Source organism: Muntiacus reevesi, chromosome 5 (genome assembly GCF_963930625.1).
Source record: "Muntiacus reevesi chromosome 5, mMunRee1.1, whole genome shotgun sequence".
NCBI lineage: Eukaryota > Metazoa > Chordata > Mammalia > Artiodactyla > Cervidae > Muntiacus > Muntiacus reevesi.
Genome location: NC_089253.1, coordinates 66574026 through 66601562, shown reverse-complemented (window position 1 = coordinate 66601562; position 27537 = coordinate 66574026). Strand labels below are relative to the sequence as shown.

At 37.2% G+C, this 27537-nt stretch overlaps 1 protein-coding gene across 1 annotated transcript in view; it reads left to right on the top strand.

Moving 5' to 3' along the window:
* The window catches only part of USH2A (usherin), a 905205-nt gene that overhangs the window by 443494 nt on the left and 434174 nt on the right, over positions 1-27537 (top strand). The window contains exons 32-34 of the mRNA XM_065936753.1: positions 7105-7264; positions 8620-8791; positions 15998-16145. Coding sequence (XP_065792825.1) covers positions 7105-7264; positions 8620-8791; positions 15998-16145 — 480 coding nt within the window. The remainder of the gene's footprint in view (positions 1-7104; positions 7265-8619; positions 8792-15997; positions 16146-27537) is intronic.

Sequence of the window (27537 nt, the reverse complement as noted above, 5' to 3'; positions counted from 1 at the left end):
GATTCTTAGAGACTTTCACTTGGATTACTCTATTTCTGTGAAAAGTAAGCCATAGAATTTTCTCTGGCCTTGCCTAATTCATTTTTTCAATGAATAAAACTACTAGTTAGATCTCACCAATCCTGAAGACATCTTGGTGAACGCAATAGAAAGCACCTTTTTGTACTCAAAGTGTTTATATCCTTCTGAGAGGGATATAAAACCAATAACAGTTTCTGTCATGTTTTGGTAATTATGATAAGTAACTAAGCAAGGTGATATGACTGAGGGTACCTGGGAATGGATGGTGGTGGCCATGCTGTTAGATTATCAAGAAAGACCACTCAGAGGAAGATGAGCCTGATGGATGAGATAAACTCAGTCAAGCACAAACAAGGAGAAAACAGGTGTTCATTAGAAGAGACAGCACCTACAAAGGCCTGGAGGTGTGAGATTGTAGTGTTGGAGAGATATGGAGGGACAGAAGTGGCCAGTGTATGGAAGGCATGAGAGGTAGGCCTTTGTCAAATCAAGTACTTTCTCATTGACCACTTGTGTATGTCATTCTATGAGGAACAGGTGGTCACTGCAGGGGAATCAAAAGATCACTGTGGACTGATGATCTTGCTTCCTTCTTCACTGAGAAAATTGAAGCAATTATCAGATAAACCCCACCCAGTCCCCCCAGCATTTGTATCCACATAGTTTCCTTTCCCTTCATAACCACAGATTATCTGTCCCTGCTCCTTCTGAGTACAAACTCTCCACTTTCATTCTTGGTTGCAGTCTTTCACATATTCAAGGTCAAAACTCCAGCCCCATTAACAATTCTGCCCTCCCTCTTGGGCCATTTCTATCAGCATACATCATTTTATCTTATTTTATTATTAAAAAAAATCTTCTTTGGCCTCTACTTGCCTTCCATCTATTGTTTCACCTCTCTATTTTCTTCCATAGCAAAACATATTGAAAAAGTTGCTTATATTCACTATCTCTAATTCCTCTTCTCTCATCCTCTCATGAATCCATTTGAGTCAGGCTTAGACACTCATAACTTACACTTTCATTGTACAAATATGAATGACTGTCATATTGCTAATTCAGCTTTTAGTCCTCCTCTTATTAGACTTATCATCTTTGAAACATTTCCTTCATTTGACTTCTAGGGCATCAAATCTTCATAGCTTACTGATTGTTCTTTCTCTGTCTCTATGGTTGGTTTTCTGCTTCTATTCCAGACAGCTTAAGATTGACATCTTAATATTTGGAACCTTAAACTTTTTCTGTTTTCTACCCACACTCACTCTATTTTTGTGTTCTCATCCATTTTAAACGTCCTCTATATGATGATGACTTTCCAAAGTATATCTCAAGCCAGGTTGTCTTGAAATTCCAAAATTTATTGAAATTGCCTAATTGACATCTCCACTGGTTGTCTAATTAACATTTCAAACTTGCCATGTCTCAAACATGAGTTTTTTGGTTGAATTATAGTTGATTTAAAATTCTGTGTAAGTTTCCTGTGTACAGCAGTGATTCAGTCAAAATATATATTATATATATATATGTACATGTATTATGTATTTATTCAGATTCTTTTCCCTTATAGGATGTTACAAAATATTGAATATAGATCCCTGTGCTATACATTAGTCAGTTCAGTCACTCAGTTGTGTCCAACTTTTTGTGACCCCATGAATCGCAGCACGCCAGGCCTCCCTGTCCATCACAAACTCCCGGAGTTTACTCAAACTCATGTCCATTGAGTCAGTGATGCCATCCAGCCATCTCATCCTCTGTTGTCCCCTTCTCCTCCTGCCCCCAATCCCTCCCAGCATCAGGGTCTTTTCCAATGAGTCAACTCTTCAATGAGGTGGCCAAAGTATTGGCGTTTCAGCTTCAGCATCAGTCCTTCCAATGAATATTCAGGACTGATCTTCTTTAGGATGTACTGATTGGATCTCCTTGCTGTCCAAGAGACTGTCAAGACTCTTTTCCAACACACAGTTCAAAAGCATCAATTCTTCAGCACTCAGTATTATGTTAGGTAATGTTCTAATTTCTTCTCTTACATGTAGCTGTCCAGTTTTTCTACCACCACTTATTGGAGAGACTGTCTTTTCCCTGTGATGTATTCTTGCTTCCTTCGTTGGCCAGATCCAGTGGTCCCAAGTAGCTCCTGTGTACCAGGCCCAGCCTCTGCCACGCTAGCTTTAATTCTAGCTCTCACACACATACCCAGGCCCTTGGCCTAGCCACGTGCATGGCCAGCTCCCACAGACACAGCCTACAATTCAGCTCCTGAGGCTGCAGGTCACAGGCTGACTCCTATAGTTACAGGTCCAGGCTTGTTCTAATTGAAGCCAGCCCTCATGTCCTCAGGTTCCAGGTCAATTCTCATAATGCCAGGTTCCTGCAACATCCAAGTACTGGACCAAACGCTAAACATGCAGATGCGGGTAGAGGCCATACACCTGGACTACTTACGCCCCCTGTACTCAGGATCCTTGTCAGTGCACGTAGATACAGGTCCAAGGGTCATTACTACAGGCTCAAGTGCCAGGCCTGTACCCATAAAACTGGTTTCAAGACTTACCCAGTGGATAAAACCAGTCCAAGTAGTCAAGAGATGCCTACTTCCTTGAATATACAGACACTATGATTCATAAGGATCATGATAATCAAGGAAATAAGACATCACCAAAGAAAACCAGTATCTGTGAACTATCTGACAAAGAGTTCAGGCTTATACTATTAAGGAAATACACTGTACTACAAGAAAACAAAGATAGACAACTAAATGAAGTTAGAAAAAAATGCATAAACAAAACGGGAAGCTCAACAAAGAAATAGAAATTATTTAAAAGAACAAATAGACATCCTTGAGTCAAAGAACATAAGGACAATCAAAAAATTCAGTAAAGAGATACAAGAACAGACTCAACCAAGCAGAAGAATTTGTGAACTAGAAGACCGATCATTTGAAATCATCTAGTCAGCAAAATAAAATGAATGAAAGAGAGTGAAAAAAACTTACATGAATTATGAGATGCCATTAAAAGAACCAGTTTATACATCACAGAATCCCAGAAATGGAAGAGAAGAAAATAGCAAAAAGTTAATAAAAATAAACTATAGCTGAGAACTTCCCAAAGCTGGGGAGAGATTTGGACGTTGAACTTCATGAAGTCAGTCCAGGTATTCAACCCAAAATGATCTTCTCCAAGACATATAATAAAGCTGTCTGAAATTGAAAACTGATGTTCATGAAATCCATATCTGACCACCTGCTCTGTTCAAAACTGTCTTGTAGCTTTCTAACTAGATTCTCTCCAAATTAAAACTCCAAATTCATGCATATACATACAACACTCATACGGTCTTATCCCATATTAATTTTCTGATGTCACCCCTTCTTTCTGCTTCATTTTCTCTGCTCCAGCCTCACTGGCCTTCTTGCCATGTTCGTGGCAGTCATGTTCCTCCTTCCAAGGCTTTGCTTAGCTTGTTCCCTCTCTTGAAATAGTCCTTTGCTTAGAATCCCCACAACTGTTACTCTCATTCTTTCCAGATATTTGCTCAAAATGTCATCCTGCTGCTGTGGCCTCCACTGACTCACACTTTTTCTCTTTTCCTTTCAGTTTTATTGACATATAATTGACATGCAGTAATCGAGTTGAAGGTGTACAGCCTTATGACTTTACTTACATATATATCAAAATGATTATGACAGCACACTTAGTTCACAGCCCTGACTCTTGCCTAAAATTACTGTGCACTCTTGCTTCTTGCTCTGTTCTGTTTTCTGTGGCACTTTGGGCACTTTTCATAATTTATGTACAGATAGCCTTAAACCCTAGTCAGCATTCAATTTAAACCCATGCTAAACTCCTAAAATGCAACAACTTTCTCATCCATACATTTCTTATTACCTTAAATAGTCTAGGAGTAAATGCCAACTATGAGTGGAGGACTTGATAAGAGTTGGCGTCTTCTACTTCAGTCCTGGGTCACGAGTCATACTGGCTTTCTCTAGCAACTTGATCCTATTTGCTCACTTCCTCATCCTGGTCTCCCTCAGTCCTGACCATCATATATATGGATGCTTCTCAACCTATGGAGGAGCATATTTTGTCAGAGTAGAATCCAGGCACAGAGAGTAATCCTGGAACTAATACAGAAAGATGCTCCCATTTGAAACAGGTATTTTGGGTGAGTTTAGGAGTTCTGTGATCAAGGTCACCCTCAACACATGGAGACTGTAGTGTAAAGGAGAATGGGGCATTCTGTGATAAGAAGATACTTGATATGGTAATACTATGATGATACCTTCTGATCCTACCAGCTCAGGATAACTAAGGACTACTTGGATATGCAAGTTTGAGCCAGCAAACACATATAAACATGTCTTGGGCCACCATTGAATGCTATGACTTCTTAACCAACTGCAAAGTAGGTAGCCAAATCCCTGCCTCAACAAGCTAGAATGTAAGAAAGCAAGAACTGCCCACCACAAAGAGTTCACTGGCAAAAGATCATCATAGCATCCAGTCTGGTTTGCAGCTGACCAAGATACTTTGGTATGGCTAGGAGATATTCTCATGTAAAATATTCCAAAGTCACTTGGAATCAGCCCCATGGAAAACAGTTTCCTGCTGGGGTATGTTTTCAGAGAAAATAGTTGCATTCTCATGTTCAAATATAACAGCTTTTCCCTAGTAGCACTTACCTATCAGGGATTCCCTCTTTCCTCTAGGTTCTGTTTCCTCCTTGGTTTTGCTCCTGCAACTGGCTTTTAAGTCAAATCCCCAGTTTTCCTTTCTCAGAAATGTAAGGAATTCAGACAGATGGGAGGGATGAAAGGCTGCAGTCACCAAGCTCTAGAGAATCAGAAGGAAAAGATGACAAAAACAGGGAAATGAAGATATAATATGTTAGCATATTATACATCGCATTGCGTTGGCCAAAATGTTCATTCAGGGTTTTCCTTAAGATATTATGAAAAACCTAAATGAACTTTTTGACCAACCCAATAGTTGGATTGGACCTGCTAGTAGGACATGTTTTTTTGCATGAAGTTTTCCCACAGTAAATAATAGTTACTCTCTGTATAGCCTCTGAGGCGATTATTATCATGAGTTTTAACTTTGTAAGTTTCATAGGATGTTTTTCCAAATGAAAGTACCTCAGTTCTGTCTGACTTGTGCGCACATAGTGTAGCTGTTCCTGCCATCTCTCAGAAGTCTCTGGCAAGGCCATGCTGTTTTAACAACAACTTCAAAGTATTCTTATAACTTATCTTCTGACCCCCCCATTGCCTGTGTTGCCTCCAACCTCAACTTGGTACCATCAAGGACCTGTAAGATAAAGTTGTGAAGCAAACAAGTTTAATCAAAAGCATTATAAGTCTTTTCTTGGTAATCACCTTTTGTTCCAGAGTAGCTATTTTTAGTGTAAAATTTTTTTTTTGCCTTTATTCTGATGACCTACATGTTTAACCAATTGATTATACTTTGCATGAAAATCAAAGTGTTCTCTTTCCAGTTTACTTTTGCTGTCAGTGCAATGCAAAATCTATTTCCCTGAATTAGGTTGCATTTCATTCATCTTTTATACATGAAATTGTAATGGTTCAAGGTTAATGATCTTTAAAGAAAATGTGTTGCTTACATTGTAACTACCTTATTTCAAAAGTATTCCAGAAAATAATGATTATTTCTAGCAGTATGAAAATGTGACACGTTTAAATCTTGGTAAAGTTGACTGAACTTTGCTTAGATTCAGTCAACAAAATAATTATTGAGTACCTTTCTAAATAAAATGTTTGATATTTCAGAATTGAATTAGTAAATTACAGATTAGCTTCTTTTAATGCAAGTGAATATAGTTTCTTTTAGAGAGACAGATGGGCTTCCCTGGTAGCTCAGCTGGTAAAGAATCCACCTGCAATGCAGGAGACCCTGGTTCTATTCCTGGGTCAGGAAGACCTGCTGGAGAAGGGATAGGCTGTCCACTCCAGTATTCTTGGGCTTCCTTTGTGGTTCAGCTGGTAAAGAATCCACCTACAATGCAGGAGACCTGGGTCTGATCCCTGGGTTGGGAAGATCCCCTGGAAAAGGGAATGGCCACCAACTCCAGTATTCTGGCCTGGAGAACTCCATGGACTGTACAGTTTATTTGGTTGCAAAGAATTGGACATGACTCAGCAACTTTCACTTTCAGAAAGCCAGATAGATATAAAGTACTAAAGAAGTTCAGAGGAGGGAGAGTGTTACTGGATAGAGTACCAGCCCAATTCTCTTTATCATCTTTCATACCTAGCTCTACTGCATCTAGATCATGTCATTAGTTAATTCTTTCTTCATTTATTCAGACATATATTCAGACCTACGATGTACAGGCAGTGTACTAGATATTGAGGATGTAAAATGAACATGGCACCATTGTTCCTTTAGTGTTCAGTCTAATGGACCAGATAGTCATGGAAATAAATCATTAAGACACAGTGTTGTGTTATGCCAAAAGTGTGTGCAAAACTCTGAGAGACAAAGGAGAGGATAATAGCTCCGCCTTCTGCCAAGGGTCATGGCATAGTATGCTGGTGAAATCTTAAGAAAGAAATTGGCATGTGCACTGAGCCTGGACAATTTGAAGGTCAAATAACACGCAGTTGGTCGGGTGGATAGAGGAAGAAAAAATTTAACAAAAGGAATTACAAGAGCAAAGTCACTGTTATAAGCTATGTATTTGCATTTCAAAAACCAGACCTGTTGTCTTCAAATATACTTTAAAAATAATTTAAATGTCTCATTTATTTTTTAACAGAGCCCTTGAACTAACTCTAAACTCTGAAAAAGATTTACCTGGCCACAGACAACCAAGAAAACAGTCAAACTGTTAAAAGAAAAAGTTAAACGGGGTCTGACTGACACTTGTCTATTTAAAAATAACCATAGTATATTTAAAGGATAAAACAGCCTGTATTTTATTGCTATTGATTTGTATATCTATTGATGTTTATTTTAAGCTTTACTTTAACAGTTCTAAGATATAAGAAAGTAGAGGATAAGTGAAATCTCCTGAATAAAAAGTATGATGGTAAGTAAATTCTTGTTCTCCCCACAGATTTAGCAGCATTTACGCCCCACCAGTTTCTGCTCAGTGCTTGCACACATGTGGGATGTACAAACAGTTCCCTGGTCATACTGTCCACTGCACAGCTACCACCAGAACACGTGGATCCCCCAGTTCTGACTGTCCTGGATTCTAGAACTGTATACATTCAGTAAGTAGAAACATCGTCCCTATCACACACTGGTTCATGCAAGAATCCCAGTGAGTTCAATCAAGGGAAGGGTTTGTGACATAAAATTAATTTTATTGTGATTAAATGCACAGAAGTGATTAGTTCAGTGGTTCTGGGAATCTTTGATTATCACTTGCCAACTTAATTTCCATTTTGTCTTTATGCAATCAAGCTGAGCCACACATGTATGTAGATTCTGTGCAAACTTCAAAAAAGAAAAAATGACCACTTACGTGACTGCCCTGGGCTTTTTTTTTTTATGTGAGGCATTATTTGCAATAATTTGGAATTAGCCTATTTTTTTTTTTTTTCTTTTTGATTATAAAATAGGACTCTCTTGCTCCCCTGAAGTTGAAGTCAGAGAGATTCTTTCACATACTGGCATGCTCAGATTATTTTTGATAATACTGGTTATTATCCATTTCTTAATATGTGAGGTACAAGGTATATTGCAGTACTTAACTGAACCTTAAAAGACCTCTGTTCCCACTAGTTAATATTTGTTTACATTAATCACTCCTCATCTTGGTTTTCTCGCCAGTTAGAGTTTGAATTGAAGATGCTATGATGTTCATTCAAGCTGACAAACACTGGGATTTCATATCCTATTGTTCCAAGTATAAATTCCCCTGTTGGCTTTCATGTGTCCCAAGCTGAGCCCACTTTATTTACCTTAAAAAATTTCCCTCTGCTCTAAGTATTTCTCCGTTTACCAATTTCTGTCTATCCCGCAAACTGTCCTTCTCATTCCCCCTGACACTTTGTAGCCCACATCTGGAATCCCCTCTACTTTTCCTTCTGCCTACCGATTCCAACCCATCAAGTATATGATCTTATGTGTCCAGGAAGTGTCACCTCATTCCAGAAGTCTTAATTGACTACTTACTTCAGCCTTTCCAGTCTTAACTTTTCTTCAGTAGTTGCATACTGAAACTCTCTGTTAGATTGCTGCATCTTTCAAGACAACTGTGACATGAAAATTATACAATTATCTCTCCCTCTCATTTCTCAGAAGTTCTCAGACATTCTACTTCTCCCAATTGTTATTCCATGGCCCGAGTTCAAAATCAAACACTCACTCCTACATTTTTGTATTACTAGCTAATTAAAATGGTAAATAACTAGAAAGCAGGCACTATGTCTTATTTCTATACCATTCAGAACAGACATTTTGTAACTACTTGGTATTTTTTAAGTGAATTACTTTTGAGCTCTCAGCGTGTTTCTTTACGATGGCATAAATCCAAGCTCATATGTGTCTTTTAAAAATCCTGCACATTTCAGATTTGACTTGAATGTCTGATGATTATAATGCTATATTTTTTCATTCCCAGGTGGAAACAACCAAGAAAAGTAAATGGAATTCTGGAGCGCTATATATTATATATTTCAAATCACACACATGATTTTACAGTTTGGGATGTCATCTATAATAACACAGAACTTTTTCAGGATTACACTCTGCAGTACCTTTTACCTGGTAATAAATATCTCATCAAACTGGCAGTAAGTTCGCTTTATTTTTATCACTTGTCTGTCTTATCACTCTCCTTGCTGCTTCCCTTTTGTCTCATCTTCTCTCCATCTCTCACTTAAAAAAAAAAACAAAATTCTCTTGTATTGCTATTTACACTGAAAACTCACTTCACATTCAAAGTGAAAATATTGCTGATCTAATACCTACGTATTTATTTTTGGTTATGCAAAATGATAGAATAACCATCTGAAATAGGAGATTTTTCCAAATCTAATTTGGGATTACCAGAAATTATTTCTTTTTTTATTATTTGTAGAATGTCATAATTGTTGAGGGCTTTTCAGAAAATGCTTGGATTACTAGGGCTATTTTCCCGATGGGGCTTGTATTCATTCAAAAAGCAATGCATAGTATGAAAATGTAGGTCTCTTATTTTTAAATGAAGATTTAAATGACCCTCAAATATTCTTGATTGTTATTATATTCTGGTTTACATTACATTTCTATCTCAAAATAACAGTCACCTAATAAAACCCTAGAATCAACATAGTTTAGACAGGCAATAGCATTTTTTAATGCAAAATAGCACTTTTACACAAAGATCTTTTAAAAGACCTTGATATTACTGTGGAATTTATACTCAGTAGTTTCCTTTGTTTTTTTGATGAAATATAATCTTTTTTAAGTTTAATAGCATATCTGAAAATAACTGAATATAAACATGAGATTGTCCCTATTTGTTTTAAACACACTCTTCATTTTATAGCAATACCTATATAAGGATATTTGCTTTGATAAATGCCATAGAAAATATTCTGCTCTTGATTATGAATAAATTTACATTTATGTAGACACTGTGTATGCATTCATTTTACTTAACATGCTCTTGAATGCTCTAAATATTATACCACGAGAAAATAAACTACATTCGACTGTTGCTAACTGTCTGACCTGACACCACACAACAAGGGCAATCAGACAATGTTAAAAATTCTTTTCAGAATTGTCTCCATGTGCCTAGGTGTTCAGCACACAGATAGGTTTCTGAATCAGCAATTTAATTTCTTAGCTTTTTCACCCAAGATATAAGAAGTGTATTAACTTGATTTTCAAAAGCTAACACAGAAATCCACATCATTTCAAAACAGTGGTGATATCAAAATAAGAAAAGCCCCTGTTGCTTAGAAACAACGAAAATTAAACAGAAATTGTGTTACTCTTGACTTTTATTAGAAGGAGGCAAAGGGTATGAAACCAAGTTCTACTTTCAAGACAATTTTTAGGATATTTTGCACAGTAAGTGAAGACCCACCTGAATCTCCTATGTTTTATAAGTCTATAATACCTTGAAAAATAAATACAACTAGATTGGGAGTCCACTTTCTTGAGTTTTAATTCAGATTTGCCACTAACTGACCTGAAAAATTCACTTAATTGCACTGAGTCTTATGTTCTTCAAGCCTAAAATTAGGACTTTGACTTAAGTGATTTTTAATGTATCTTTGAGCCCTAAAATTCTATGATGCTAAAAAGTTGACCCCAAATAATATTCTGTGAAGTCAAAGGAGACCTGTCAGCCACTGAATAATGTTGATGCAAGATGTCATAAAGATGCAAGAGTCTTTGCCCTAAGTCTTGTTAGGAAAGTAAATTTGCTCATATTATTTTTGATTTCACTGTATTTTTAGGGCAGAATATACACTGACATATTTTCAGAAAGTATTCAACTAAAAGGTTTTTTACTTTAACTCTGTTAACAGGTAAATTAAATGAACCAGAACATTTTAGGTTCATCTTGGTTAATTGAGGAACTCGTGTATATTTCACATTTTCAACAGGATAACTGGCTTTCAAGGTCATTAGATTAATAGATGGAGATCAGGTTCTCAGCCAAGTGGAGCTGCATTTGTAGATAGTCTTAGCATATTGACTGAGGACTAGGAAACAAAACTTTCAGATACAAAGCATTTAGGCAAGCATTAGAGAAAAATACATGTGGGTTCCATATGATTTACTCCAGACTGGAGCAGGTATGTTACTTCATGTGGTTTCATGTAGTTTTCCCTGTTGTTGTTTAGTCGCTAAGCTGTGTCTGACCCTTTGCGACCCCATGGACTACAGCACGCCAGGCTTCCCTGTCCTCCCCTATCTCCCAGAGTTTGCTCAAGCTTGTGTCCACTGAGTTGGTGATCCTATCCAACCATTTCAACCTCTGTCACCCACTTCTTCTCCTTCCCTCATCCCTTTCCCAGGGTCTTTTCCAATGAGTTTAGCATCAGGTGGTCAAAGTATTGGAGCTTCAGCTTCAGTGTCAGTCCTTCCAGGGAATATTCAGAATTGAATTCCTTTAGGATTGAAAGTGAAAGTCGCTCAGTCATGTCTGATTGGTGTCTAACTCTTTGTGACCCAGTGGACTATATAGTCCGTGGAATTCTCCAGGCCAGAATATTAGAGTGGGTAGCCTTTCCCTTCTCCAGGGGATCTTCCCAACCCAGGGATCAAACCCAGGTCTTCCACATTGTGGAGGCATTCTTTATCAGCTGATCCACAAGGAAAGCAGTAGAATACTGGAGTGGGTAGCCTATTCCTTCTCCAGCGGATCTTCCCGACCCATGAATAGAACCAGGGTCTCCTGCATCGTAGGCAGATTCTTTACTAACTGGGCTATCATGGAAGCCCTTCCTTTAGGATTGACTGGTTTTACCTCCTTGCTGTGCAAGGGACTCTCAAGAGTCTTTTCTAGTGCCACATTTCGAAAGCATCAATTCTTTGGCACTTAGCCTTCTTTATGGTCCAACTCTCAGATTCGTATATGACTTTTCCAAAGATTTGGGAAAACCATAGCTTTGACTATTTGGTCATTTGTCAGAAAAGTTAGGTCTTTGCAATTTAATATGTTCTCTAGGTTTGTCATAGCTTTCCTTCCAAGAAGCAAGCATCTTTTAATTTCATGGCTACAGTCACCACGCTCAGTGATTTGGAGCCCAGGGAAATAAAAAATGTCACTGTTTCCACTTTTTCACTTTGTTTTGCCATGAAGTGTTGGGACCAGATGCCATGATCTTAGGCTTTTTAATGTTATATTATAAAATCCAAAGGTGTAGAGACTGCATATTTCAAAGTTCTGTCTGCAGAATTAAGCATAGTATCTGGAAACAAAGCCCATGAATGATTCTTGAATGAATGAATGAATGCTGAGAATATTTATTTCACAGAGAATCTGAGACCTGATATGAATCAAGTAACTTGCTGTAAAATGTCAGAGTTAGGGACTGTATGTTTCCAAATATATGCTGTTTGTCCTAGAAGAAATAGCATCATATTTTGCTGCATTTAGGAAATGGTATTGCAAAGTATCATAATTCCTAGTAAAGATAGTGAACCAGCAATTAAATAAGGAGGCTAGTAAGACAGGCAGGTATCAAGGTATATATGGTTTGATAATAATCATATTACTGCTAGACATTTGCCTCTTGATGAAGTTTGTGTTCAATATATTTCCTGGACAGATTCTTAGAAATGATGAGCTTTAAATTTTCAAAAGATCATTTCTAGATAATATAGCCTTTTTCTTTTTCTTCATATGTTAAAATATGCTACATTCTTAACATCATCAGACCCTACTTATCTGAAAACAAACTGTTGTAAAAGAAAATGCTACTTTTGGATGTTCTTAATATTTATAATTTCAAAAATAATTGATATACTTTTATTAGTTATGCATTTTATTGTACTAAAATTGAATCTCCTATTGGGACTGGATATTCTTCATTGCAGTAGTATGCCTTTTCAATTTAAAACAATGTGGTTGTAATTGATAAAAGTGATAGGAGATGGGTGAAACACCTTATTTTAACATCTCAGAGGCTTTCAAAGACCTTGCCAATTCATAAAGACATCTTTGATCAAGTCCACAATTTTGTTTAGCTGTTCCAAGCCAAAATTTTAATCAGCATTCAGTTGCATTGAATGTTGTTCTGGTAGGCCAAATAAGATACTGATTGGTTCATTTTCATTTAGATAATATCAGTTAGATTAGACCAACCAAAAGCAACTTTAAGAACATTTATTTCTCTATGAAGGAACTAAGATACTCTACTCACCTGGCCCTCTAAATGCATGCAAAAGTGATGTAGGGAAATAAAAGAACAAAATAAAATATTTTGCAGGTAATTCTGTTGTTTTAGCAGCCCTTTGAAAATGTGAGTTCATTTACAAGAAAAATTCTCTTCAAATTCCTTGAATCCTTAAGCTTTTTTATCAAGTTGCTAGTTTATGGGTCTTTGATGACACAGCCCAACAAACAGTCCTTTCAAACCAGAGGACGTCCTCATTTATTCCAGAATTTTCTATCCCATAAAGTTCTCAAAACAAAGTAAATTTTAATTCACATTCTGTTTTAAATATATCTATATATATAAAAATAAATAAATATATCTATATATATACAATGAAATGGAACATAGAACATACAGTGTTTCTTTGGGAGAGTTGGCGGGGGAAATTCTCAGGCCATGAATAAGAAAAATAATAGTGACAAATAGACTATCAGAACTAAATCCCAGTGTGGGTTGAGTTTCAGAATAACATGCTGCAATATTTTTCCCCTCCTAAGAAAAAAAAGAAAATCTAGTATCCACGTGGATGGATTTCTCTTTCTATGCACTGAAAGGGATGTTCCTTTGATGATTTTCCTTCAATAACTCAGCTGTCTCACAGCGCCTGTTTTTCTGCTGTGTTTTCTGGTTGACTTTTAGCACACTGGAAATATTTTGTCTTAATTTTTATGTGTTAATGTTCAGGTAGTTTCTTCTTGGGCAAACAGTGACATGTCTTAGAGTTTTGAATCACAAGCTCAATTGACTTCTCTTTATTTGCAAAGATTCTGTTCTCAGGAGGAGTATGGTTTACCGCTTAACATAGATATGCACATCCCACAGCTGAGCATTAGAGGAAACCCAGAGGTTAATTAGGTCTCCAATCTTAATGCAGTTTCATGCCCAGGCCACACTTTAGCTCTTCTGAAACTTGCTTATACTGAGAAATTATACTCAAGACATGGGTTCCTGTTGTCTTCTTACAATAAGAAGTGAAATTGATCTCCATGTCTACTGACCATTTATTGTCACACTTTTAGTGAAGAATTTGCAACTATTTGCAGCACTTTATAAGTAGTATATTTCAATATAAGAAAATACCTTCAAAAGTCAGTCAGCTTTTTCCTGTCTTTAGGAAAAAATGCCAACTGCTTTAAGTATCAAAAGTTTATCCCTTCAATATCTAACTGAAAAGCAAGATCCAAGCCCAGTGTTTCATTTTTTAATATTAGTCATAGCTACCTTCAATGAAAATGAATAACTGCCTGCTTTATACCTTGTCCTAGGATTTTGCTTCATTTTCTTACTGCTCTTGATGAAATTTAGTGCTTTTTGAAAGATTTTTATGTTTGTTTGTGTAACTTACAGTTGTGACCTTAAAGGTACTGGAAAAAACTTTAGTTTTCAAATAGCTGTTATGTAAAGACATAATTGCCAACATATACTAGCAGATAGAGGCTGGAAAAACTCTGTGTTCTGGAGAAAGGCTTATCCAATAAGTTATGTAGGGATGATATTTCCCTAACAGACTGAATCATTTATTTGGAATTATTGGCAGTTTACAATGAAAATGCACACAGAAGTTTCTGAATATCTTAACATCCATGATTCCATTTCTGGCATTACTATACCTCCTTCATTAAGGGAATTGAGGGTTCTGTGATCAGTTTAAGTTTGTTAGCCATGTGATGAAGCTCAATTCCTCTGACACATCAGTTAATGACTTCACCCTTTAAGCCACTAAATGGTCATTCAACAACTGCTTCATTGAAGATTTATGAGAAATATTGTTTTATTTGATTTCACATTTTGTCGCACTTTAAACATACTGTTCACACTATTGGGGCTTCCCAAGCAGCAACTAATGGAAAAAATCTGCCTACCAATGCAGGAGATATAAGAGATGTGGGTTAAATCCCTGGGCCAGGAAGATCCCCTGGAGGAGAAAGTGGCAACCCATTCCAGTATTCTTGACAGTGCAATCTCATGGACAGAGGAGCCTGGTGGACTGCAGCCCATGGGGTTGCAAAGAGTTGAACACAACCGAGCATCTCAGCACTTCACATATTTTCTGTGTATCTTTTTTTTTTTTTAAATCATGTGTTTTATCTTGAAGTAGCATTTATTCTCTAGTATTTTTCTCATGGGTCTATATTCGCTTGAGTCATTCTAGGAAGCTTTCTGTGAGGATAATTTCATTGTGACTATTCACATGGTCAATATATACCCCATCTCTAGATTCTAAATTGGAATATTATTCATACATTCTTACACCCTGGATTATTATTTAGTTTTTGGAGATGGCTATCTCATCTGGTCCCATCACCTCATGGGAAATAGATGGGGAGACAGTGGAAACAGTGTCAGACTTTATTTTGGGGGGCTCCAAAATCACTGCAGATGGTGATTGCAGCCATGAAATTAAAAGACGCTTACTCCTTGGAAGGAAAGTTATGACCAACCTAGACAGCATATTTAAAAGCAGAGACATTACTTTGCCAACAAATTCCGTCTGGTCAAGGCTATGGTTTTTCCAGTGGTCATGTATGGATGTGACAGTTGGACTGTGAAGAAAGCCGAGTGCCGAAAAATTGATGCTTTTGAACTGTGGTGTTGGAGAAGACTCTTGAGAGTCCCTTGGACTGCAAGGAGATCCAACCAGTCCATAGTCCTGGGTGTTCATTGGAAGGACTGATGCTGAGGCTGAAACTCCAGTACTTTGGCCACCTCATTGAAGAGTTGACTCATTGGAAAAGACTCTGATGCTGGGAGCGATTGGGGGCAGGAGGAGAAGGGGACGACAGAGGATGAGATGACTGGATGGTGTCACTGACGCGATGGGCATGAGTTTGAGTAAACTCCGGGAGTTGGTGATGGATAGGGAGGCCTGGCGTGCTGCGATTCATGGGGTCACAAAAAGTCGGACACTACTGAGCAACTGAAGTGATCTCATGTCCTAAAAAGCAAACTAGTTAAATGTTAGACCTCAGCATTGAAACAACTTTATTTGGGGGTAGGGGACAGAGAGAGCATTATTTCAAAGGGTCTGAAACTCTCATAATGAACTCTGTCTCTTCAGTGCCTGTCTAGACTTCGGGGCCCCAAAGTGATATGTGCATTTTTTGCCTCTCTGTCCAGGCTTGCACGGGGGGTGGGTGCACAGTGAGCAAGGCCAGCCAGGCCCTGACTGAGGAGAGGACCCCCGAAGGCGTGCCGGCTCCCAGAGTGAACCCAGACTCCCCTCACTCCTTTAACATCTCCTGGACTGAGCCTGAGTATCCGAATGGTAAGTGAACTCCTTTAGCCTCAAGTTAAAAAGATGATTAGCAAAGGTAAATTAATATTCTAAATGGCAGCTTATATGTGGTGCTTAATTTTTAATGATCATTTTAGCACATAAAATACCTGAGATAGTATCATTGTCTGTAGTTGGAAGATTGTGGTTTTTAGGCTCACATGCAGTTTTGGTGGCTCAAAAGTGCTCCCTTTTGATAGTTCTTATGTACTGCATCTTATGGTTTCCTATGTTCTGGGAGAGGTGAAGAGAACAAACCAGGATTCCCAAAGAATGTCCTTGTGAGAGTGACATTATATTTTCAATGACTTTCTGTTTTTGACAGTCATTACTTCTTTCTTGGAGAAGTAGGGAGGTAGAAAGTTCATGTACATATTGTATTTCAAAATGCTCTTACTTTAATAAGTTTATATTAAAAGAGATGACTTGGAACTCTATATTTTTAATATGTTATTTATAAATATTTCAGCATGAGGTTTTTGAACAATGCATACATTAAGTATGTATACATTTATTCTTGTTTGACTTGAAATGGGTTGTATATATTTCTAAGTGATATATATCTGCCTTTGCATAGTTTAGAGAATTAGATCAGCCAGTTAAAGTTTGCTAAAATAAAATCTTATTTAAAGAATTTGTAGTAACTTGGAATAGAAATTGCTTTATTAATTTATTGGAAGTATCTTTAATTTACACCCAGCATAGGGTCATTTTTCCACACTGGTCAAGTTTACATAACATCAGATTTTGCTCTTCTTTAAGACAAATATCAAGAAGACTTTTAATATCATAGAAACTGTTTTAAGTAACTCATTACTGAAAATTGAAATGACTTCTTTTAGCATAGCCAGAGAGAAAGAAAAAGAATTACAATTGTATTAGTTTGTCTTATGTTTACTATGATATTAATTATTCCTGTCATCTCATTTTAATTAAACTTTTGGCAAATGCACGAGATATATTTGAGGTAATAGGGAGTGCTCTAATAGTTAGAGTGATTATCTCTACTCTTATCCCTGTACTATTACAAATTTCCTAACAAAAAAAAAAAATGAATATCTGTTTGATACTTAAACGGTTAATCTTATCATTCTTTGTGCTCCACAAAGAATTCCAGTCCATAGGTGACAATGAAAATGTTAATGATTTACCCCAACTACATTGCTCTCAAATGTATTATATGATTTGTATAGTATTAATAGACACTTCCCTTCATCCTAATCTGTGGTTGCAACTATCATTGAACCTAGAATGCTAGGTTGACTAGAGAATACTTTCTACATTTCAAAGAATTTTTGTGTATTCTGTTTTATATATTTACAAGCAACTTTAAAATATATTCATTATATTTTAAATATAATAAGAACATAAGAACAATAAGAATTTGTGAGATTTAGAAGATTGATGCTAACATGCTTGCTCATTCTAAAGTCTTTTGTTTAATCATAGAGTTTTCAGAGCTTTTATTGTGGGGTAATGGTTAGACATTTTTTAGTAATAAGTATCATTAAAAAAATTTCTTCTCTCCACTACTTATCTCCTCACTCTCCTCAAATTTTCCAGTGTTTTATTCCAATTGTCCATTGTCTAGAGAAAGATAATCTGATGGTTAAAGAACATCTTGTCACTTCATCAGTTTTCAAAGCTCTTACACGTCCCCCTACACACCCAAAAAATAAAGTCCAGATTCTTTAGTCAGGCATTCAGATCACCCCAACTTGTGACTCAACTGCACTGGTACAGCCTTGTAGCATGCTTTCCATTTTAGCTGCCTGGGATACTTACAGCTTGGTGTAGGGTCGAAAACCTTTGGTATGGTGTCAATAGGCCTAGAGTCAGATGTTATCTCTGATAAGAAGTAACTGGGTAACTTGAGAAAATTTACTAAATTCATGAAGCCCAGTTTCCTTGGATTATAAAATTGGAGTTAACAATCCTAACCATCTCTCCATCTTTATCTGGAGAAATCTAATTCACTCCTTGGGGCTAAATATAGGCCTCCTATTTTATGAAATCATTCCACCCTTTCTTGAGTGTAAATCAAGCTTCCCATCTTCTCTTGACCATATAACCTCTTCCCTTGCCTTCATCATGACACATACCTCATTCATCCTTGGATCAAATTTATCTGAGTACATGTCCAACACACTTACCAGATGATGCGTGTGCTGTGTGCTCACTCAGTTGTGTCTGACTCTTTCCAACCCCTGTGGACTCTAGCCTGCCAGGCTCCTTTGTCCATGCGATAAGAATACTGGAGTGGTTGCCATTTTCTACTCCAGGGATCCTCATGACCCACGGATCAAACCCACATCTCTTGTTTCCTGCATTGCAGGTAGATTCTTTACTGCTGAGCCATCAGGGAAACCCTAACAGATGATGATAAGGATCACAAATCATTTATTTCTTTTTTCCTTCATGAAGCCTAGCACAATGGAGTAATTTCTGTTGGGACCTAATAATACTTATTTCATTTAGCTGCTCTTTGTGAAAATTTCATTTAGTCAGTGGCATACATACTATAGAGTCTTGACTCTCTGATGATGCCAACAGAGAGGGTAGAAGTAGTTACAGCTCAGTTCTGAAATCTATTTGTTTGAAATGTATGTGTTCCCAAAATATATTTTTTTAGCTGTGCAGAGTCTGGGACCAGGGTTGGTCTTTACAGAATTTGGATTTTGCATTTGAATTAAGAATTTTTAGTTTTTTTCTTCTCAAGCATGCCTAGTACAAACATAATGGAACTAGGTCCATATTAAAATATAGCTGCATTGTGATTGCTTTCTAATTTCTGAATATGCTACAGAAGAGTAATACAATTGGAAAATAAAATAGGTTTCAAACTTATATTACTAAAAATACATTTTCAAATGATTTTCTCAAACCTATCTGATTATTAGAACCATCTGGGGGACACTGACTGGAGAAGTGGATTCTAGTGCTCCAACCAAAGATGTGAATAATCATAAATACGCCCATTGACTTGTTATCTTCAAAACACTGGATTAGTGCTGGGGACTTCCGTGGTGGTCCAGCGGCTAAGACACCATGATTCCACTGCAGGAAACATGGATTCGATTCCTAGTTAGGGAACTAAGGTCCTACATGCCTATGGCACAGTCAAAATAAAAGTTGAGGTACATCCAGGTTTATATACACATTTAGACTGTCATATTGTATAACAGGTACTGATTGTCTGATTTTGCACACACTAGGCTCCAAAATCTTGGCTTTTTGGTCAGTCATGTACCTAAACAGATTATTTTATTAGGACTTTATAAACATGATAAACAAATGCTGAGAAACAGTAAACTGACTTTCTGTAATAAGAAATATTTCTAAATGCATACCTATATGTGACTTTATGTATATATAGGGCTGAGAAAGACTGAGGGCAGGAGGAGAAGGGGGCAACAGAGGATGAGGTGGTTGGATGGTATCACCAACTCAGTGGACATGAATTGAGTTGGAGAGATAGTGAAAGACAGGGAAACCTGGCCTGCTGCAGTCTACAGGGGCACAAAGAGTTGGACATGACTGAGCAACTGAGTAACAATAATGACAAAATATGAAAAGTTTAAAGGTGTCATATAAATATCCAGTTTTTACCCATCAAGCAATTGGTAACCTTTAGCCAGCATGGCTTAGGAAACAGGCTCTCTGCTTTATAACTGATTCTGATTTAAACAACCAGCCCCTACTCATTAAAGCCTGGGGAAAATCCTTTCCTGGGGCTTAGGAGAATGGCCTCTTGCTTTATTTGGTTCCATTCTCTTCTCTTCTCCGCAGCCGGGCCCTGCTCCACAGCTTGTGCTGGGAAGTTTGCTCTTTGCTTCAGGACATGCTCCATGATCTGAGAGAACTCTTCTTGTTCTGGCATCTTCTGTTCAGTGCTATCCCAGCTGCTCTTATGTCAGAATAGTGCCTGACACATAATCAGTGCTCCATTAAAAATATGTTGATTATCACTGTCAAAAAAAAAAAAACCCAGAAAATAGCAAGTGCTGAGAAGGACAAAGAGAAATTAGAAACCTATTTCATTATTAGTGGGAATGCAGATTGATGCAGCTGTTATGTGAACCAGTATGGAAAAATCTTTAAAATATTAAGAACAGAATTATTACATAATACAGCAATCCCACTTCTGAGTATTTAGCCAAAAGAGTTGAAAACAGGATCTTGAAGAGATATTTGTGCACCCATGTTCATTGCACAGAGCTATTCACAATAGTCAAGAGATGGAGGGAATCCAGTGTTCATGGACAAATGAATGGATAAATAAAATCTTGCATATGTTTGCAATGGAATATTATTCCACCTTTAAAAAAAGGACATTATCACATGCTACAACATGGATGAAGCTTGAGAACATTATGTTGAGTAAAGCCAGTCACATAAAGAGAGATATGACATGATTCCGTATATATGCAGTATCTAAAGTAATCAGATACATAGAGATAGACTGTGGATACCAGGGTTGGCAGTTGGCAGGGAGGTGAATGGAGAGTTGCTGTTCAGTGAATGTAAGGTTTCAGTTTTATAAGATGAGAAAGTTCTAGAGATCTTGCTCAACAAGGTGTCTGCAATTAATATTAATACTACTACACTGTCCATTTAAATGCATAAGATGGTAAATTTCATGTTATGTTTTTTCAACAAAAATTCTTTTAAATGTAGTGAGGATATAATAGAATGCAATAAACTTTAAATAAACCAGAAAAAAAAAAATCAAGATTAAGGGCTGTGTTAGTTTAAACCAATCAACACACTTTTAATAGTCACATAAAGAAATATGCACGAAATTGTTAAACAAGCATGAGTTCATACTATTTGTCTTATTGTGCAACTTCCTTTTCTCACCTAGTATGGTAGAAGCATCTTTCCATAATAGTTAAGTGTAGCTCAACTTCATTCTTTTGAAAGGCAGAGTAGAATCCCACTGAATGAAGCCACAGCTTATATGACCCATCTTTTATTGATAGACATTTAAGTTTCCATGATTTTGCTATCATAAAGAATGCTGCTTACTATTCATTGCCTTAGACTGCCAAGTCCATTCTTAAAGTACTGGGTCATTATCACTTGATTCACACCTAAGGCTCTGCTTCCTTCAAATGTGTCCTGCTTAATTCTGGTGACTTGTTTCACACACCTGCAAAAAATGGTGGTGTGACACTCTAGCTCCTTTTCTTTACTCATAGCCCTTTGGGTCCACATTCCCTCTGGCAGAGGTGTTCTTTGTAGGCTGTGACTACAGGCAGGATTTTAAAACTTCTGAAAAGAGCTACTTTTTGTCCGAGGTGGATAAGAACCATTTATTCTGTAGGATCTTGATTTTTGTCTTACCATTAGCCTGCAGTGAAATGTATCACAAAGGGTTACTTTCTAAGAAATCTATGACCTATATTGTGTAGATTACAATTGCATGATTAGAATTCTGCTTTTGAGAACTTCCAGATTCTCATGAGCTTTATCTCCTTCAGAAGCTTCAGTCACAGAGTCTGGAATTATGTTTGTTACTCCCACTTGAGATCTACTTTGCTAAAATCAGCATGGATATCCGACTCTACCAAACTTATTCCTCGTTGTCTAGCATAATGTTGTAGTTTAGTGTCTGTCATGTTCAACTCTTTTGTGACCCCGTGAACTGTAGCCTGCCAGGCTCCTCTGTCCATGAGATTTTCCAAGCAAGAATACTTGAGTGGGGTGCCATTTCCTTCTCTAGGGCATCTTTCCAACCCAGGGATCAAACCTGCATTTCTTGCATTGGCAGTTGGATTCTTTACCACTGAGCCACCAGAGAAGCCCATGTCTAGCATATTTGGTAACATTTTAAACTGATTAGAATATACGTATTTTTAAAATATTAGAAGTATAAAACTAAAAGTATAAAAATTAAATTATTATCCTTCATTAATACTTAGAATTTCTTGTAGCTCTCTACTGTCTTTACCTATGTAAATTTACATAAAATAGTTACCCTGTTAGACTGTGACCCTCATGAGGGCGTGGATTCTATTCACCTTGTTTGCTATTCTAGTCTCCAGGTTTGGCAGGATGCCAATTATAGAGGAGATGGATATTAAATGGCTCTTGGATGGATTCATGTTTACTGATCCCAGGGACAATATTAAAATAGTAATTGTGTTGATGTGAGAAGAACCAGCGTACATATACAGTACACATAAATACGCATTGACAACACATCTTATAACTATGTAATATAGGTGGGGTGGTTTCAAAGGGAGTGGAAAGGCATCTCCATCATGGCCTGCTGAAGACTCAAAATATATATTAGAGACCCAGGCAATTGGCATATGAATTCTTCAGCCTGGTGATTCTTAGATGTGCCGAAAAGAGACAGACGGCACACCATGCTGGGTCTCCTTTACATGCCAGTGTGAGAGGCTGTATTATCCTATTGTCGCTGCCATCATGATCTGCTAAAGACAGAATGGGCATGAGATCTGAGCACCCATTAGACAAGGATCCCTGGGTCTCCTTGAGAAAGGGAGCAGTGCTTGAGGAGCCTATGGAAACATTTTCCTAGTTCGGCGTTTTATACTGATCCAGATTTGTGAGAATTTATATACAGATATGTATCAAGGAAGTGGCAATAATTTCAATAAGTATAGAAAAATTTTTAAAAGTTGATTATTTTCGCAGGCTTATTTATGCATAATACCAAGAAGACAGTAGAACATTATTGAAAGAATATTTAGTTCAGATTTTTGAGCATATATTAATATATATCACTTATAGGAATGGGTGGTAAGCATACCAATTAACTGTGTATGCTGTCCTTCACATTAGGAAAGGATATAGAGAAATAAAATTTTAAATGTATATACATGAAGCTGTATGGGTAAGTGCCAATTAAGTGCTCTGCCCATGCAGAGAAAGAAGTATTTGATCTTCTACTAATACGAATAATAGTAATAGCTACTTTCACTTTCATAACTAGCCCATGAAATAGGTACAACGTTCAGATGTGGAAATTCAAATTTATAAATATTAAGCAATTTAATTACTCTAGGCAAAACAGCTAGTTGATTAGGAAAGTAATATAAAACAAAGTGTGAATGACTCAAAAATGCATGATTTTATTCATCAAATCTTTCTGCTTCTACTTTTTATGTGGAAATGCTCATAATGTAGGATTCCATGTAGCCATGTGAAAATATATACAGAATTTTTCTAAGATATTCTTCCTGGTTGAGTATCTCATTCTCAGAGCCAACGTTCTACATTTCTAAGATCTCTGTCCTGACTTTTGTCTGGTTTTAAGGGTTAACTGTTTTTAACGTTTTATTTTGAACTGACTTTAAATAGCCTGAATATGAATCTATTTTCTTTCCTGCAAATGCTGATATTTCATAGAAGAAACGGACTGTAGAATTTGGTGGCTCACTTAGGAAAATGGCTTGACAGTTTTGAGCAAACCTTGTGTAACTTTTATGAAACACCTCCCATCAGTTTGTCAGGCAGAATTTCCCAAGCACAGTCTTTTTCAGATTCCGTTGATTCCATTTTTAGGAGAGCATACCGGTAATAAGGCATTCTTCCACATTGTGAAAGCTGTTCTCTCTTTTCCTTTTTAATTGAAGGATCAAGTATTCACACAGGGAAATATCTGCCACATTCAATCATCATCCGGACCTTGGGGGGAAACCTCAGTTGATATTCACATTGCCACACTGCGCTGGAGAAAACAAACAAATATGTTTGGAGCATCTATATTCACTATGCATGTTGTTTTTATGGCACACTAAAGCATTGTTGTTTAATTCTTACAGTAAACAGAATTCTTCAGTGTACACAGAGATACCTTGTATTAAATTTACATCGTATTGTACTTGTATTGAATTTCCTTGGTTATATATGACAACCTATTGGGCACCTTAGGAAATACAATTTGACATAACCTGATGAAGAGGCACAAAGATATATATCCCAGTGGATGTGCTTTATGGACAATTATGATTCAGCTTCCCTGTGAAAATTAAACACCTTAAAAATTCTACCATTATGGAAAGAGAAAGGTGATAAACTTCAAACTGCTTGTGATAGTGAGCCAGTGGGAATTAAGTTTCCATTTTGTGGATTATCCATAGAAGAACTGAATTTGTAGAACTGCATTAAATAACCTGATATACCATACCTCACAACATAATATTTTTATTTTCTCATAGCTATCTTACTGTTTATTAGCACAAGAGAATAAGAGAAAAGCACAAAAATACAATACAATGCAACATACTAATTTCCCTTAATGTTTTTATGTTGCCCATTTTTCTTGTACTTCTTTAGATACTGCCTCTACTTTCCTCCACTCAGACCTGCCTCCTACTAGACTGACCTACACTCACAGCATCAGTGGACTTCCTCTCTCTCTCTCCCTTTTGGTTGTCCCTGGGCATCAACAGCAAGAGATGAAAGACTCAGAGGAGAACAGCTTCAGAACTTTCTACCAGGCTCTGGGTTCCAGGGTGGCCTTCGTCCACCAAAGGCTACAGCTCTTAGCCAATGGCCCTCTCCTGTCACTCCAGTCCTTTCTCCGGCTTCCTGAGTCTGTTCTTCTCCTTTACTCTGCAAGTGTAAGGATATTTATTGGCCCCTAGGAGTCCTGACGGTTACTACCTGGGGATGCATTATTATCACTTGCTGCTTTGCTTTAACTCTGCCCACATCTTTGTAAATAGTGCCTTCACTAAACTATACTCAACTGTCCATTTTAGTTGTCATCAGATTTCTACTGAGATCCTGACTGGTGCCTAAATCTCATTTAATCCCCTCTTTACACACAGAATTTGGCAGTGGGGTGGGGGAACTGGGTGTGGGATAAATGTAAAAGCTTTCCCTTATCCTGAGGCTGACAAAAGTAAATAAGTAATCAAGCAAATTTTATCTTGTTGCACTTTGTTTTGGCACAGTAGTCATTTTTAAAGTAAATAAGGACAGCCGTGCTTGAAAGTTCTAGATGCAGGTTGTTTATCTAATACTCCTGTGATATTTCATTTTTAAATAGCAATCCACTTGTATCTTATTGAAAGCTTTCAATTTATTATTATGAAATCTTTATTATAACTAGTCAAATAATGGTTTATGAAATTTTTCTTCTTGATGAAGTTGCTTCAAGTGCAAGTTCAGTTTAAAGATCAGTGTCTCAAATAAGCCTTATCTCCTAACATAGCTGGACTAGGTTAGTATCTGCCTTCCCTCCCTCACCACCGCCCCCCCCATGTTTTCTTCTGGTTCTTTTGTTAATCAGCTTTACATACACATAATGCTTTTAGTCTGTCTTCTCATTTAGAGTGAAAGTTTTCTGAAGGAAGGAGCCAGGACTGTTTTGATTACTTCTGCATTCCAAGCATGCCTGAAACAAAGTACCTCCTCCATAAATATTTGCCAGCGAATCAGATTAATGCAGTGACTCTGTGGTAAAGAATCTCCCTCCAAGCAGGAGACATGGGTTTGATCCCTGGGTCAGGAAGATCCCCTGAAAGAAGAAATGGCAATCTCCTCCAGTATTCTTGCCTGGGAAGTCCTATGGACAGAGGATCCTGGTGGGCTACAGTCCGTGGGGTTGCAAAGAGTTGGACATGAGTTAGCAAATAAACAACAACAGATTACTACACTAGTGGATTACTGAAAATCAAAGCCCAATAGATTTTTTTTCCAAAAATTATTTTATAGCTTTTAGTAAGTAGCTGTTTGTTTCACACTGCACTCCTGGGCATAAAGTTAGCAAACACATTTAAGAAACTGCTAGGTGGTAGGATGAATGGATAAAAAAGATGTGGTACATATATAGTATAATAGAATATTACTCAGCCACTGTAAGAATGAAACAATGCCATTTGCCACAACATGGTTGAAACTCAATATTGTTATACTAAGTGAAGAAAGTCAGACAAAGACAAATATCATATAACACTTATATGCAGGATCTTAAAAAAATGATACAAATGAATGTTATTTACAAAATAGACTCACAGGCTTATAGAATAAATTTAAGATTACTTGGGAGAAGGATTTGGGGAATAAACTGGAAGCCTGGAGTTGACATGTACACACTGTTATCCATATTTAAAATAATAGATAACCAATAGGAACCTACTGTATAGCTCAAAGAACTCTGTTCAATACTACATAATAGCCTAAGTGGGAAAAAATTTGGAGAAGAATAGATATATGTATCAGTACAACTGTCTTTGCTATCCACCTGACACTAACACAACATTGTTAATCAACTATACTTCAATATGAAATAAGAAATAGAAAAAAAAAGAGAAATTGCTAGGTGATGACAGACAGCATACAGGTAAGGAATTCAGATTTGTCTCAAGTGTGTTTTTGAGAGGTGTGCAGATTATTTGTTTTTACAAGACATGTGCAGTTTGTGACATAGGGCAGAGTAGGAGGGACAGTCTAAGGTGAGATTCTCGTGACAGACTGGGCTTGAACTCGTCCTGGGAGAAAGGAACAGGTCTAAGCTCATGCCTTTGCATTCATAAGACTTAATTCCTAAGGGACTTTCATATACACTCCTTTGATTCTCACATTCACTCAGTCAGACTACCAAGGCAGGGAATGGTGCCCTAATTTTATTGATGAGGAATTAAAAACTTAGAAAATGTGAGCTCCCTGACCAAGTTTTAAACATGTGTAGTCATGAGAGAATGGCCATGTGCAGTGAGAGAAATTTCTTTTTTTTTTTTTTTAATTTTTTTTTTATTTTTCAGTGGGTTTTGTCATACATTGATATGAATCAGCCATAGAGTTACACGTATTCCCCATCCCGGTCCCCCATCCCACCTCCCTCTCCACCCGACTCCTCTGGGTCTTCCCAACCCACCAGGCCCGAGCACTTGACTCATGCATCCCACCTGGGCTGGTGGTCTGTTTCACCACAGATAATATACATGCTGTTCTTTCGAAACATCCCACCCTCACCTTCTCCCACAGAGTTCAAAAGTCTGTTCTGTACTTCTGTGTCTCTTTTTCTGTTTTGCATATAGGGTTATCATTACCATCTTTCTAAATTCCATATATATGTGTTAGTATACTGTATTGGCCTTTATCTTTCTGGCTTACTTCACTCTGTATAATGGGCTCCAGTTTCATCCATCTCATTAGAACTGATTCAAATGAATTCTTTTTAACAGCTGAGTAATATTCCATGGGGTATATGTACCACAGCTTCCTTATCCATTCGTCTGCTGATGGGCATCTAGGCTGCTTCCATGTCCTGGCTATTATAAACAGTGCTGCGATGAACATTTTAACAAGTGGTGCTGGGAAAACTGGTCAACCACTTGTAAAAGAATGAAACTAGAACACTTTCTAACACCATACACAAAAATAAACTCAAAATGTATTA